Raw genomic sequence first — 16,209 nt, 5'->3', positions numbered from 1 at the left:
TGATTGTATTTGATTTAATCTTTATTCAGCTTTTTGCTGATGGCTGCGTTTTAAAATGCGCTCTCTACTTTGATAAGTCATATTTCCATTGTCAATTTTCCCAATTCGTCAGTAGTATCAACGACTCTCACCTACCCTGTAAATTTACATTCTCAACTCAACCGTCAAAATCGATATTTGTTTGCTTCCAATTAATAAGATTTTCTCGACTGTTTAAAATCTAAGAACGGTTGGTTTCAAAATCGTCCAATGAAGGACGTTCGTTGGACCAATTTTCCAAATAACCGGTCAACAAACGTCCATCGTTGGACCCGTGTTGAACGATTTTGAAACAAGTTTTTGGACGTCTCAGTGGGAAGCCCTGCTCTGGAATAATCGACATGCGCGATTTATATCGGTAAGTCACAATTTGTGTATGATGAATTGTATAGGTATTGTGGATTTTGTTTTGGTCACAATACACAGTTTCAGACCTGAAAAACTATTCCAGGCAAATTGTGACGCGATGCATCGAGTGTTACCATTAAAATAACTATTTGCATTTAATGTGTAAGGGCCGATTTCTTCACCTTTGCGTAACTTTTAAACCAGATTCACCAGTACGTTTAAACCTGGCTTAAGCGTTAAGCATGGGTGAAGAAATCGGCCCTAAATAAATAAACGAAATAGTAGAAAATAATACGTTTTAAATTTAATTGCAAAATACTGGTCAAATATATCACATATTCTATAACATGGTAAACACCAATAGTAATTTGAACTAGCTAGCATTTTTTAAAACCGGCATGTTTACGGTAATTCTGACCATTGGATGAAAATGAAGACGTTGTAAAAATTACTATTATATCACCTTAAAATAGTAAAAAATACCATCTCTACGTCGTAGTGGACATGGTACAAATGACTTGAAACATGCTCGAGTCAAGTATGATGTATTATCAACCAAAATTCATAGGCACAGTCTTTTTAATTTTAACTTCTAATATAGTAGTACTTGCCGTGGTCTTTATTTCAGTGTACAATTACCATTGTATAAAAAGTATCCATCATTGAAAATTTCCACTGTATTAAATATTTCTAATATATAATCATTACTAAATATTTAAACGATTCTAGCACATTTGCCCGAATTACATTCGTCCGAAAGCCGGATGACATTTGCCCGAATGTAAATTAAGAAAATTGAATTTACTCTAAGACAATTAAGATGTAATCGACTTCTTATTTTTCCATCGACATTCTTCTTTTCGCACATTTTCACCCTGCCAAAATCTTCCGAGCACTGTTGCTATATTTATTAATGAAGTAGGTTGTCACGGTAAAGATGGACACGTCTATCTATACCAGGACACATGCTAGTGAACTCGGGTAATTCGTAGTTATCCTGCCTAAGCTCGACCCTCATTGGCAGAAGACAAAGATTAAGCCTGTACGATATTAAGCCTGTTCTAATGACCCTACCACATCTAGTTTGAGTACTATGGCTCTAATTTTCATAGCTTTTCCTACCCAGTAATCTCTGGCCGTTTTTCCATGTCATGGGTGTTTAATAAGGTTTGATGAAGCCATTTTCTGAAAAATTTTAGAATATGGTGTGGTTTCTGTCTTATTTTTTTAAAGTTAATCAACCACGTATAGGTAAATGCATGATAAATACTTGTATCACTTTGCCGCGTAATTTCTGTTCTATTTTAGTCATTTTTACTTTTTTAACGATAATAATTTTATTTGTCAAAAGTAATGACAATCTTTTCTTATAAATATTAGCAACACTGCCAAACATCATTTCGCTATCCCTGCAGTAACATTGCGTACGGTGCAAAAACGCCCTCTCCCATATGGTCAGGTCTTGTCTTAAGATTTACTACACTGAAACACGTTAATATCATGTGGAAAACACTTGAATTGATTCAATTGTAAAACACATGAAAAGGATACGTTTGCCATTCGAATATCCAATAGAGTGTAGATAATGTGATTTTCAAGTGTAATTCTTGCGAACATTATGTGAAAATCACATAAACATCACATGAAATACCGTTGACGAAGATTTCCAAATGAATTACACGTGAATATCGATTAGTTTTATTTATAGATATAATGGGTAGAAGAATCGGCGAAATCAATTATTTTACATATGGATATGCACTATATGTTTTTCACATGAATGTTATGTGGAAAGTTTATACAATGCGACAAGCATGGAAACCAAAATTCAATGGTAAAACATATCGTATTCATGTGAAAGTGGTATGAATGTAATTTGAAAGAGCACATGAACTGCGTTTTAATAGATTTTCATGTGAAATTCGAAGGGAAATCATTTGATTTGCTTTTCAACATGAAAGTGCACTTGAAAATTGTTTGAAAAATGTTAAATTTCCTTTGGTTTTATAGTGTGATTTTTTATCAGTGTAAGCTTGGATTTCAGCTACACGGTTAAATAAAATAACCTATAGAATAAGTTCTTTTAACTTACGTTTGAGTTGTGCGTCGCGTTAGCACTTATTAGTGTTGTCAAAAACAAAACGAGAGATTTGACTCATGCTGAATTCGTTTTTAGATCAGAGTTGCTCTAGGTTCGCTCGGAGCTGTCACTTTTGTATGGAAACTGTAAACATTAGAGCGAACCTAGGGCGACTCGATTCTTAACCCGAAAACAGCATCAGTCGAGGTCTTCCGTGGAGGAAGGTACTTTTGAGTTGTTTGGGGTATACTCAAAATTGGGTAAATTTAACTTAAATTTGAGTATAAAAAACCTATCAATGAGTTGTAATTTTTACGTGGTTAAATGGCAACTACCTTCAACACGGTTTACCTAATTTTACCTTCCTCCACGATACCTCGAGATTGAGTCAAAAGAACTACATTGTAGGTAGTTTTTCGTTTGCGTGTAGGATTTCAGCTAATTATTATACACTTATACACGCAGAAAAAAAAAATCAGTAAAAATAAACAAATGTTGGTTTTAAATAAGAATTTTCCCGTTTGATATAGTGACAAACAAGTTTCAGGTTTGGTTCAATCAATGCTATTACTTGAAATTACCAACAAATTCATTTGTTGGCCTTTCAATAGTTTCAACAAATATTTCGTTTAAAACAACAAAATCATGATATGTTTAATCTAACAAACAGGTTCGAAGAAATTAAAAAAAGATCTTTGTTTCACAATAAATATTTCGTTTGAAACAACAAAATCAAGATAAGTTTAATCTAACAAACAGATTCGAAGAAATTAAAAAAGATCTTTAGTATTAACCAAAGGAGAGAACAACTCAAATTTAGTTGAAATCAAACAAAGATTCTGTTGGTCTTTAAAAAAGGGAACAGTTAGATCTAACAAATTTTATTTTGTTTCAACAATGTTTCTATTTAAAATGCAAACAGAAGTATTTGTTGAACTAAACCAAATATTTGGTTTCGAGAAACGCCCATTTCAGTTTGAAACAGTCATTCGTCAAGTTTGAAATTCAACTAAACGTTTATTGTTTCAAAAAGGCCTGATTCTGGACGACGCATAGAAATCTGGAAGAATCCAGATAAATCTGGAAGACCGTACTAAACGCACATTATTGATTTCTGAAGGGTAACGGAGTTTGCGCAACAACTCGTCGGTTGTCAAAATGTTCATAACAAACAAAGAGGAATGTCAAAAATTTTCTTTAAAACTTGTTCACGTCTTCTCGTCGCTAGACGTGTGTACGATGTTTCCTCAATTGAATTGATTTTAGTCTAATTTATTTGTAAATCCGGTTGTCCGCAGAATGGTGCAGATAATGATGAAACAAGCTGGTAGTTAGACTGTGTATAAGTGAATATTCGTTGTAGCGAGTCGTGTTGTGACAAATTACAGTAGGTGAAGGTGAAGTAGGGCTCTGGGTGCAAAGCTCAAAGGTGTCATCCAGTGATATTAGTAAAAGAAGCAATTTGTTTTGATGACTTAGGCCGAATAATGGTGTCTATTATAAAAAACCAATTGCTGAAACATCTTTCACGGTAAGAAATATTCAGAAATTCTCTACACATATAGCTATCTTCCTACACAGGTGCGCAATGAGGTTTTCTAGCATCATTTCGTGGAATTAGCTGTATTGTAGTTCAGGTGGGGAAAGGGTTGTGAATCAACAAGCTGGAAGTCCCAAAAACACATTGATGTTGGGATTAGATATTTGGTGATAAGCTATCTGTCATCAGGTGGTTTGCCACACCTTGTAAAGTCCGGCTCGACCAGATTTTCGGAATGCAACCACTAATGCGTTTAAATTTCCTACTTGTCAACGGAATAATGCACAACTTTTACACACGGTTTGTCCCCTTGACCGACTTCATTCAGGGGATTCTTGTGTGTTTCTTGCACTTTATGAGAAATATAAAAGAGTGTTATTTTAATCTTTTACAGCGTTGTCGAATGAAACGCTGGCTGGTCGTTCTGTTCTTGCTTTAACAATTTAGCCATACATTATCTAATAAGAAAGTCTATATGAAAACGGCAAAAGGTATAAATCAAATATTTCTTGGTATTTTAGACTTAATATGGTCGTCTTGTTTTGTACTCTCATGCTGAGATATTGTTTGTATATCATGAAATTGGTTAAAAGATTAACGATTCAAATAAAAATGCCCAACTCTACGAAAACTAGGCCGTTGGGAAATGATGATAAGTGTATTCCTCGATGTCATACACATTTTTGTCGTTGTTTCGTACATATTCGTGTAATAAACAACCAGCTAATCGCTCCGAATCCAAATAGTGGAACGATGGCATAAAAAGAGTAACGAGATCGGTCATTGAGGTAATAAATGCGTGTAGATGACCTATGGAGGCAATCGTAGATAGAAGCACAAATTTGCTAACTGTTATCAGTTGACGCGAACACGACACCACTTCATTTTTTGTCAACTCTTTGGTTCATTCGTTCAAACATGGGAAGTAATTTGAGGGCATATAAGAAGACAAAAAAAAATCTCACCCGAGTCAACAAAAAAGTTTTAAAGTCGTTGCAATGAACAAAAAGGTTGTAGTCTCAAATACCATGTTCACAGTCTAGAGTGTAACCGTGTTTTAATAATTAGCACATGAAAAACATCAACAAGATAGTGTAATGCCAGTAATGAAATAGGGATTGCGCATAGTAAGGCTGTTCGCAACGATGATGTGTTCTACAGAGTGATTTATCGTAAGGTTTTTTTTCTAACTAGCGAACAAAAAAATGAATTAAACCGCGAAACCTTTATTATCATTCGAAAGAACGTGCTTTGCTATTTTATTGTTTAAAAAACATTTCTTTAAAAGTTGACCATAGCAGTACTTGAGGTGGTCCATTCAAATGGTTTAATTTTTGATGACGTGTTTGAACATTTCAAGTGGTAGGCTGGAATGAATTACTCGAGTAATGTTAGCTTCCCATGGGCTGGGGAATCGCAGGAATCCAAATTCCTCTTCTTGTTCTAGTTATTTTCCGACGCCAGAGAGGTGACTCTACTATCTGGACTAGATATCGCACAATTTTTTTCACCTCAGAAAAATTTCCATTACCTCGGCTGGGATTGAACTCAGACCAACTGGGGTGAGTGGAGTTCGATTCCTGATTGACTGATTAACTTTTCATCTCTCGGTGAATTGTCAACATATCTTTATTCTCACTGTTCCCGGTCATTTTTTCTCTGTCTATGTTCCATTGGGCGCCTTGAAAAAGGAAAAAAAAATCATGACCAACATCAAAACAAGGAATACATGTTATCGTAGATAACTGGGTAAAATTTTGCTACATTTCAATATTTGTAGAATATAATTTGCAATCATTAACTATACACGTTCTAAGCACTGGACTATATGTATAAATGTTATAATAATAATTTTTCATTATTGGTATATAATCGCAGATTATTATTGTAAAATTGGGTGGATATATTACCCTCTCGCAGGTTGATGGGATTGACGGTATTGTAAACATCATCAAGCCACAATAGATTCAATAGAGTTATCTAAATATTAGGACCTTCGCTTTTTTTTAGTTTTTATTTGCACCAAGTTCTACTACTAGAGGTTAATTAGTTTATTTATTAACAGTTTAAGGCCGAAGTGGCCTGTGCCGTATACAAAAGATTTCTCCATTCCACTCGGTCCATGGCCGCGCGTCGCCAGCCACGCAATCTGCGAAGGGTCCGCAAATCGTCTTGCACCTGGTCGATCCATCGTGCTCGCTGCGCGCCACGTCTTCTTGTACCGGTCGGATTGCAATTGAGAACCGTTTTCACCGGGCTATTGTCCGACATTCTGGCTACGTGCCCGGCCCACCGTAGTCGTCCGATTTTCGCGGTATGACAGATGGGCGGCTCCCCCAACAGCTGATGCAACTCATGGTTCATTCGCCGTCTCCATGTGCCGTCTTCCATCTGCACTCCACCGTAGATGGTACGCAGCACTTTCCGTTCGAAGACACCAAGTGCGCGTTGGTCCTCCACGAGCATGGTCCAGGTCTCGTGCCCGTAGAGAACTACCGGTCTAATCAGCGTCTTGTAGATGGTCAACTTCGTACGACGGCGAACTCTGTTCGACCGAAGTGTCTTGCGGAGGCCAAAGTAAGCACGATTTCTTGCCACGATGCGTCTACGAATCTCTCTGCTGGTATCATTGTCGGCGGTCACCAGTGAGCCCAAGTACACGAACTCTTCAACCACCTCGATTTCGTCGCCACCGATGTAAACTCGAAGCGGGCGGTTCTCATTCTCTTCTCGTGAACCTCTTCCTATCATATACTTTGTCTTCGACGTGTTGATGGCAAGTCCGACGCGCTTGGCTTCTCTTTTCAGTCTGATGTAGGCTTCCTCCATCTTCTCAAAGTTTCGTGCAATAATATCAACGTCATCGGCGAAGCCAAGTAGCTGAACGGACTTTGTGAAAATCGTACCACTCGTGTCGATCCCTGCTCTTCTTATTACACCTTCCAGCGCGATGTTGAATAACAGACACGAGAGACCATCACCTTGCCGTAACCCTCTGCGTGATTCGAAGGGACTCGAGAGCGTCCCTGAGACACGTACTACGCACATCACCCGATCCATCGTCGCCTTCACTAATCGCGTCAGTTTGTCCGGGAATCCGTACTCGTGCATAATCTGCCATAGCTGATCTCGATCGATAGTGTCGTATGCGGCTTTGAAGTCGATGAACAAATGATGTGTGGGCACATTGTACTCGCGGCATTTCTGCAGTACTTGACGAAGAGCGAACACCTGGTCCGTGGTAGATCGTTCGCTCATGAAACCCGCCTGGTACTGCCCCACGAACTCTCTTGCAATTGGTGATAGTCGACGGCATAGTATTTGGGAGAGTACCTTGTAGGCGGCGTTCAGCAGGGTGATTGCTCGGTAATTACAGCAATCCAGCTTGTCGCCCTTTTTGTAGATAGGACACACGACACCTTCCATCCACTCCTCCGGTAAAATCTCCTCCTCCCAAATCTTGGTAATCACCCAGTGCAGCGCTTTAGCCAGTGGCTCGCCACCGTGTTTTAGTAGCTCGCTTGGTATTTGGTCAACCCCAGCGGCTTTATTATTTTTGAGCCGGCTAATCTCCTCCTGGATTTCTTGGAGATCCGGAGCCGGTAGTGTAATGTCTTCCGCGCGTGCTCCCAGGTGCGTTACCGTGCCATCCTCGTCGTCTGCTGCATCGCCGTTCAGGTGTTCTTCGTAATGCTGCCGCCACCTCTGGATCACCTCACACTGGTCCGTGAGAAGATTCCCGTTTGTATCTCTGCACATGTCGGCCTGTGGTACGTGGCCCCTGCGCGAGCGGTTCAACTTCTCGTAGAATTTCCGTGTGTCTTTAGCGCGGTACAGCTGCTCCATCGCTTCGCGATCTCGGTCTTCCTGCTGGCGCTTTTTGGTCCGGAAAACCGAGTTCTGCCTGTTCCGTGCCTGTTTATATCGCGCCTCGTTCGCCCTCGTGCGGTGTTGCAGCATTCTCGCCCATGCTGCATTCTTCTCTTCGACTAACTGCTCGCATTCGCCGTCGTACCAGTCGCTTCTTCGGTCCGGGCCCACCGTACCTAGTGCAGTGGCTGCGGTGCTACCTATGGCGGATCGGATATCTCTCCAGCCATCTTCAAGGGCAACTGCGCCTAGCTGCTCTTCCGTTGGTAGTGCCACTTCCAGCTGCTGCGCGTATTCTTGAGCCACTCTGCCATCTTGTAGCCGCTCGATGTTTAGCCGCGGCGTTCGGCTTCGACGAGAGCTATGCACTGTCGAAAGTTTTGAGCGTAAGCATACTGCAACCAGGTGGTGGTCCGAATCTATATTCGCACTGCGATAAGTGCGGACGTTTGTGATGTCCGAGAAGAATCTACCGTCGATTAGAACGTGGTCGATTTGATTTTTTGTTACTTGGTCCGGTGATCTCCAGGTGACTTTGTGGATATCTTTGCGAGGGAAGAAGGTGCTTCGGATTACCATTCCACGAGAGGCTGCGAAGTTCACACATCGTTGGCCGTTGTCATTTGATACGGAATGCAGACTGTTAGGCCCGATCACCGGTCTGTACATTTCCTCCCTTCCTACCTGTGCGTTCATGTCGCCGATGACAATTTTCACGTCTCGCAGAGGGCAACCGTCGTATGTCTGCTCCAGCTGCATGTAGAACGCTTCTTTCTCGTCGTCGGGTCTCCCTTCGTGTGGGCAGTGCACGTTCATGATGCTGTAGTTGAAGAAACGGCCTTTGATCCTCAACTTGCACATCCTTGCGTTGATCGGCTGCCACCCGATCACACGTTGGCGCATCTTGCCCAGTACTATGAAGCCGGTTCCCAGCTCGTTGGTTGTACCACAGCTCTGGTAGAAGGTAGCCGCTCGATGCCCGCTTTTCCACACCTTCTGTCCCGTCCAGCAAAGTTCCTGCAGCGCCACGATATCGAAGTTGCGGGGGTGTAGCTCGTCGTAGATTATCCTGTCACATCCTGCGAAGCCGAGCGATCTGCAGTTCCATGTTCCGAGTTTCCAATCGTGATCCTTTATTCGTCGCCTGGGTCGTTGCCGATTGTTCTGGGTCGTATTCTCTTCTGTATTGTTCGTTATGTGGGTTTTTTAAGGGGTGGCTTATAGGGCCTACGCCAACCACCTGTCTCGCCGGTGGGCCATCGTGCCAGGACTGCTTAAGGTCCCACCTGGGCACCAGGACAGGTTTACACCTTCCGAAGAAGGGTAACCCCCCCTTCCCTGCCAGCATACGACCAAAGTTCCCACCGGGGTTGGTTACCCGATCTTCACTAAGGTTACTCGTATCCCAGTCGACGCCACGAGGAGGCCAGGGCTAGGAGTTACTGGGCAGGAAGCTAAGGACCGCAAGTGGGGTCTATTTTATGCCTTCAGGTACGAGAGGCTTACGCACTGCCCAGTCATTGTCGACCAAGGTTAATTAGTTCTCATGTTAATAATCCACCAAACATTATGACTACTGAGGATTTGATTTATATAAGAAGCCCGCTTCAAGATGTTGATTACAATACGCCTCGATAGTGGTGTGTCGAGGAGGCCGGGAGGGCTGATATGAGCCTTTTATCTGTTCTATACCTTTCCTCTATTCACCAGCTCATAACCAACAATCAACCAGTAACAAATAGATAATTGAGAAAGGATGTGCTATGTGTGGTGATTGGCTATTCAAGTATTAGTAGTGTTTGAAGTACTAATGTATGTCTCATGTGATGATCATAACTTCAGCTGTATCTTGTACCTATCTAATCTATTACGTCTCTCATATATTGTCTTTTATTTCTTCTTTTCGAGTCCTATACTGCCATTCTACACCCGTCTTCAGCTGGGTCAACAAAGATGGTGATAGTGAACGTCTTAACACTCACACATTCTCAAACGCGGTCTCAGCGGGAACCTACAAAAATGCCATCGTGCACGCGATTACGACTCGGTCACGTCCGAAAGTCTATCCTTGATCCTAGAAGCCTAGGTCCATGCCTTCAGCTGGACCAATTAAGAAAATACGCCCATACCTATTAGACAACACGTCTCATGGCGACATGACCGGGAACCCTATCGATATAAACGATCCCACTCTCTGCCAGAATTCTAACCGCGCACTGAAAATTTAATATCAGACTCACGGTTCGCGAGACCATTCAAGAACACACGTTACAAAATCACGTCAGCGCACAAACGTTAGAGCCCCTCGCGATTTTCCAAGCAACCTACGAACTCGCAAACATGATTACACCCCGGTGATAAGGTGAAAATCTCAGCACTCATAAACTTACCAACACGATCTTAAGCGTCAACCTACAAACTCCCGCGCTCGCGCCATCATGAATCGGGATCGTCCGGAAGTCTCTATCCTCGGTACAAACAATCTAGGTCCTTGTTAATTAATAAAAAAATAATAAAATTGAAAAATAACTCCCGTATCCATTAGACAAAACGTTCCATGGCGACATGACCGGAAACCCTAGTGATATGGGGTAACTCTCTCTCTCTCTGTCAGAATGTGATCTGTACACCGAAAACTAAAGATCAGAATGACGGTCCGCGAATATATGAAGCGCCGCAGGGTTTCAAAATCGAATTTATACACGCGAAGTCACATACACGCGAGCACACGCGACAAACACGTCAACATACGAACGCTTAAGCCCTTCGCGATTATCTACGCACACCTATGCCCGAGATCGCGTAAACTTGATAACACTCCGGCAATTGTGTGAACGTTTTAGTACTTACGACGTTACAAACGCGGTCTCAAACGCGAACCCGCAAACGCGCGCGATCGGTCACGTCCGAAAATCTATAGCCTTCATTCTAGCAATTTAGGTCCATACATTCAGTTGGACCAATCAGAAAAAAAAAATAAAGCTCATATCCACTAGACCACGCGTTCTACGGCGACATGAATGGGAATTCTAATGATATGTAAGAACCCACTTTCTTCTGGAATCTGAACCGTACACCAAAAATCAAAAATTAAGTATCAGATTCACGGTCCGCGCGATCATTCTAGAACACACGCGAATATGCGAAAGGCACACGGTTATAAAATAGAATTTATACACGCGAAGTTCATACACGTTAGCACACGCGACATACAAACGCGCACGCGACATACAAACGCACACGCGATCGAGCACGTTAACGTACAAATGTTCGAGCCCTTCGCGATGATACACGCGATCGCGAGTCCCTACGCCCGCACATACCTGAACCGTACAATGAATATCACATTCAGAATCACGGCCCGCTACAATTGGCCTAATGCAGTGTTTTTTTGGGCGACATTGCCTGTCTCGTCTGCAAATTGTAGTATGTGATTCTGACGGGGAGCCCTTCCGAGAACCTAGCTCTACAGCTCCAGTAGGACAACTCTCGAAAAAAAATGGGTGGATATATTAGTTAAAAGAAAATTATTTTACTCCAACTCCTATCTTGTTGCATCGAATGACAACATGCAATGTATGCCCGACAGATGCTTTGGCTGTGCGTGTTGCAAAAACTCTATTTGCTCAAATGGCAGAGCAGAAATTTCTTGACGCTCTAACACAAGTATTTTACAGTTTTAAGATCATTTTTATGTACGCGCTGGTACTTAATACCGATGCAAAGATATACTCTTTCTAATAAGAACAAATTTGAGCTCATCATGCTAACTGTAATGGCTAATATACTTAAAGCGATTTAATCTAGCTGTGTATTCATAGCTGGCTCGTTGAACTCTTTGAGCAATAAAATATAAATGCTTTCAACTTTACTGCGATACCCAGTCGTGTTTTAGATAGCGATGGATTTACTTTTTCATTTTATGCACGGGTAAAATTTTTTTAATTACGTTTGTTAATTATCGACTAATTGGGATCGGTTTTGTTTGTTGGTTTGTTTGATATTTGTGTACTCCTCTCCCATTACACTTACACATGGAACATGTAAAACTTCACACGGTTATTAAATAAATCGCACACGATATATTTTTTTATTAGGGGAAACTTTGCCACTGCGACCACTATTCTGTTTATCTTTTGTGGCTGCCCCTATTTGCTCTACATGTTACAAATTGCCCGAATCCAATGTAGTTGGAAGCGAGTTGTTTGGTTGTTCACATGTGTCGTCCCAACCGGGTAATACATTATTAATGTAGCTAAGGATCCTTTTGGGACAGGTATGCCATACGTCATGAGTCGTCATGCCTTCCGAAGTATCACTCCCTTCGAAGAAATAGTACTGCACAATGGCAGAGAATATGTTCCGAGCTCTTGGGCTCGTAGTTACAGAATCGACAAATATAATCTTGAATTTTACCATTTTTTCAGATGATACTTAGCAGGACAATGTTCCGTAAATAAACCTGTGATTAAACGTAAATCTTTTCGTTTTAGATCCATTAGTTTTTCGGCCCCCTCAGCTGGGAGGTTATCAGTTTCACTGATAACCCCCCTCAGCTTGGGAGGTTATCAGTTTCACTGAAGCCTCATCTACTGCCAGCAGGAGCTCTACCATTTCGAGGACCGTAGTTCTCTTCACGACCCTCCAGCCTTCTGTGCAGAAATTGTCGTTCTGGTTCTGCACGGAGGATGTTCCCATCGAATCCCGATGTAAAGCGCTTGTTTTGGAATCTGCGACGCTTCAACGGCTTTCAATAAAGCGCCTTCTCAAAGCTTAATCGCAGCCGTGACATCCTGCAGCCACTTAGTTGTATCTTTGTCTACACAGGCGATTTCGAGATGCCCTTGTTTGTAGGTGCACTTGCTAAACTTGGGGTATCATATTGCTTGAGCTCTGTTCCATGACGCTATCGATTAGCGCGCATCGAGTTGCATTCAGTTGTTCATGGCTGAGGGTATTCGCAGGGTACCCAACCGGAATGATGGCCATCGAGTACGACTTGGCATTTCCTTGAAAGTTGGGCGTTGTTAAGTTTTTAGTGTCTGTCTAGTATCCTGACCCTTGATTTTTTTTCCGTTGCGGTTCCTGCACCCACTGTTGTTCGGCGACTCCGTGTCCGTCGAACGCTGTTGCTTGGATAATGCCTTCCCTATTGGGATTTTTGCCAACTCTAGTGGGTTTGTGGCCATTTCTGTTCCTCTCGTTTTGTTCACAGAACCCTCCGACCCACCAGTTGCTCCGCCGGACTGGTCTGTGTCCTCCCTTGTCACCACTATTCAGCAGCTCTCTAAGATTGCTTTCCGCGCAATCCATTGACGCAATCTCATCCAAACTCAGGTTTACAGTGTTCTTAGTGTTTTCCGTTTTGTTCCCACGAATAGCTAGGGAAAGAAAGTCAACTCTGTGTGACAGGGTAAGGGCAAACATACTGTCGGGTGCGCCCTGGTGCCCCACAGGCCACAGGCTTCGTACGCGGCTTGGTATTTGTCATCACGTCGGATCCCAGAACTAGTTTTACGTAGGTCTAGGGTTCGAAGTGTTGATGCCCCCACGCCATTCATCCCTGGGTACGGGTCGCGTCACACCTTGGATTGGCGCATAAATTTTACGGTACGGGTTTTGAGGCCCGCCCGTTGGCACTCTCTCATTCCGATGCTACAGCAGAAGGCTAATAGCATCCAGCCGACGCCGGTCTAACGACCAAATGTTATCGATAGATTCACGTCGAGGCATGAGATAGGAAACTTGTGAGTGCTATGTTACCTCACCATTTGACGGCACAGCTGTTATTAGTTGCCTCTTACGACATGGGGAACAGAAACCCAGTGGGTCAATTCTTTGCTTAAATACTGCGAGAGATTTCAGCCACCACCGGATACCACACGGCTGAAGAAAAAATATCGATCGTCATACAAACGCTCGAGTCTTTTGTCAAAGAACAAATTCGGTGGTAAACGCGATCATTTACATATACCCATGCCCACTATCTCGCACACATAAAAATGTCTTGGCCATTATTGCCGTTCTCGATGGTAGTGTACCGTTGTAGTTCTGCTCGAAAGTACAAAACCAGTGCACGAGAATATCCTGATGTGCATCAATCGAAAAGTCCACCAGTAACCGTGTTAGTACTAACAAATCTATAAATGCGGGCTCAAGTGCAGTCATAGAGGGTGTACGGAATGAAATTGCATTGTAAAAAAAGATTCGTCAAAATTCACACATTTAACCGATAAAACATTAAAAATTTTCCATGCTCGTTTTATTCATTTTCATAGCCATTTCCAAATGCACGTTCCATACCGTGCCCGTTTCTCTTAACGCTGCTCATAAGCTTTTGTACAACATTTGGTCCATCTTGTTTTCTACTTAGAAATCCATTTTTGACTTCTTTAGTCTTGTACTACTCCAAAACATCTTTCGAGGAATGATCCGAAAAGGAGAGTTCAGAAGTGGAAGAGGACGCTTTTGGAGGCATTCTTACAAGTACCACTGCCCATTGGCCATTCCGGTTGACACGAACGGGGCGCTCCACTTTCGACATGAGCAAACTGTCTTCCAAATCATGATTTTTTTTTACAAACTTAGACATCTGTTTTCTAATTTCGGGGAACGTGGCATTTAAGCCAATATATTCTGATTCTATTCACATAAGTCTCGTCATCCATAACGAGACAGCCCAGTCTCGCAAGAGCTAAGTGTAAAGTTTCCGCGTACATGATTTCCCCACTGTATTCTGCCATTCATTCGGCACCTTTTGGACTTTGTGTATTTTTGTATCTTGCACAAAAGTTTTGCTTAATTGCAGTTTTTTCGTCACCACTCCGACTGAACTTGACCTTTAGCAGTACTTTAGTGGGATGACATTTCCTGTCTCTTATGCAATTGTAGTGAGTGATCTTGACAGGGAGCTCTTCATAAATTCTAGTTTCACCGATCTAGTTGGATCACCCAGAAAAAATATATGAGATTTGTGGCATCTTTAGCCAGTACATATTTGGATGTTGTCAATAGTTTTTATTGTCTAATCTGCTGTCATTTTCAAAGACTTGTATTGAAGTTAATACAACCTTACAGATACCGAAAAGCAGAACTTTCGGTCAATCATTTATCCGACAGTGCTGTATTAACAACATCCATTACTCACAATTTTCTTTCAGCTTTAAATTACCCCATCCACGACAACAAATATTAAAGAAAAATCTCTTCAAGAATAAAGTGTTGCTCAATATTCGTGCAATAACTTTGCATTATTATATTTGTCATGCTGATAAAATTTAGTAGATACCTTCGCTGTTTAATGAAATATCTCTCTGATCTACTGTATGTTATTTAGTTCTATAAAGCTCTACGATCCTCTTATTTTCCAGCTAGACGAATAGGTAAGATTTATTACATGTCACGTGCTGTACGAATCGTTGGCTATATAGGCATTCAATAACATTTATTTATTGTGTTGGGTTCCCCGTCTTGATCGGGTTTGGTTCATCTAAAGTAAGTAAATAATCCTGTTTGAACCGGCAAACCACCTGATAACGAAAAGCTTATCATCACATGTCAAATCGCAATACTGTGTCACGTAATCATACTATAATGTATGTTTAACTCTTTTATACCCAACTTCCTTCTAGTATGTGTAGGCCGATCCGTAGCGTGTGGTTGGCCGAGCACCTGCCTAAGGGGGGGGGGGGACTGAAATCTTGATCTGCTTTATAAAATAGGTGGGACAAATGGAATATTATAAAATAAATCAGAATAAGTGTCCCATTTTCAGGTAAATACTAAATTGTTCGAAAGTCAAACTGAAAAAGAACGCCAATGTAAACACCAGAGAGGTGGAGACTCCACCAAAGGCAGTAGAAGACCACGCCACAATCCTGCTAGGACTATTCAAAATTTATGCAGATGTCCCCGAGCGAATCGTTAGAATTGAACTATTCCTGAACCAAAAGAGCATAATTTGTCGTGAAGAATATTATAACTCTGGTATTTCTTAAAACGCGTGCTTAACGCGTCTTCCAAGAAAACGCTTTAGATTTCCCCCTGCGCGTTTTGTACGCGGAGCAGGATAATAGATGATGTGGACTCTTCTCACAATAGGCACAGTCTTGTCGAACAAGACCTAAATAAGCGAAGCAGTTCCACTACAAGTCATACGAGTTGGTAGGAATATACTATTTCGTCCCGTCCTGTGCGGTTGCCATTCAAAATCCTCACTGGAGAAAGAAGTGCTTGGAACAGCTAATTTTGTGCTCCAGTAGACCCACACGTGAAAAACTCGAATTGGTAACCACACCGTCTATCTCAACTTCGTGGGTGGGCATGTAGGTGC

The 16,209-nt window shown here is 41.8% G+C and overlaps 1 protein-coding gene across 4 annotated transcripts in view; it reads left to right on the top strand.

Annotated features, from left to right (window-relative positions):
• The first annotated feature begins 3,684 nt into the window (after positions 1–3,684).
• LOC131678642 (bridge-like lipid transfer protein family member 3B) overlaps positions 3,685–16,209 on the top strand; it is a 57,491-nt gene continuing 44,966 nt past the window's right edge. For all 4 annotated transcript variants that reach the window (XM_058958880.1, XM_058958878.1, XM_058958879.1 and 1 more), the window contains exon 1: positions 3,685–3,998. In XM_058958880.1, coding sequence (XP_058814863.1) covers positions 3,955–3,998 — 44 coding nt within the window. In that variant the 5' untranslated portion in view covers positions 3,685–3,954. The remainder of the gene's footprint in view (positions 3,999–16,209) is intronic.

The sequence above is a fragment of the Topomyia yanbarensis genome, chromosome 2, assembly GCF_030247195.1.
Source record: "Topomyia yanbarensis strain Yona2022 chromosome 2, ASM3024719v1, whole genome shotgun sequence".
NCBI classification, from domain to species: Eukaryota; Metazoa; Arthropoda; class Insecta; order Diptera; family Culicidae; genus Topomyia; species Topomyia yanbarensis.
Note: the sequence above shows the minus strand (reverse complement) of the source record. Positions and strands in the feature narration are given on the sequence as shown.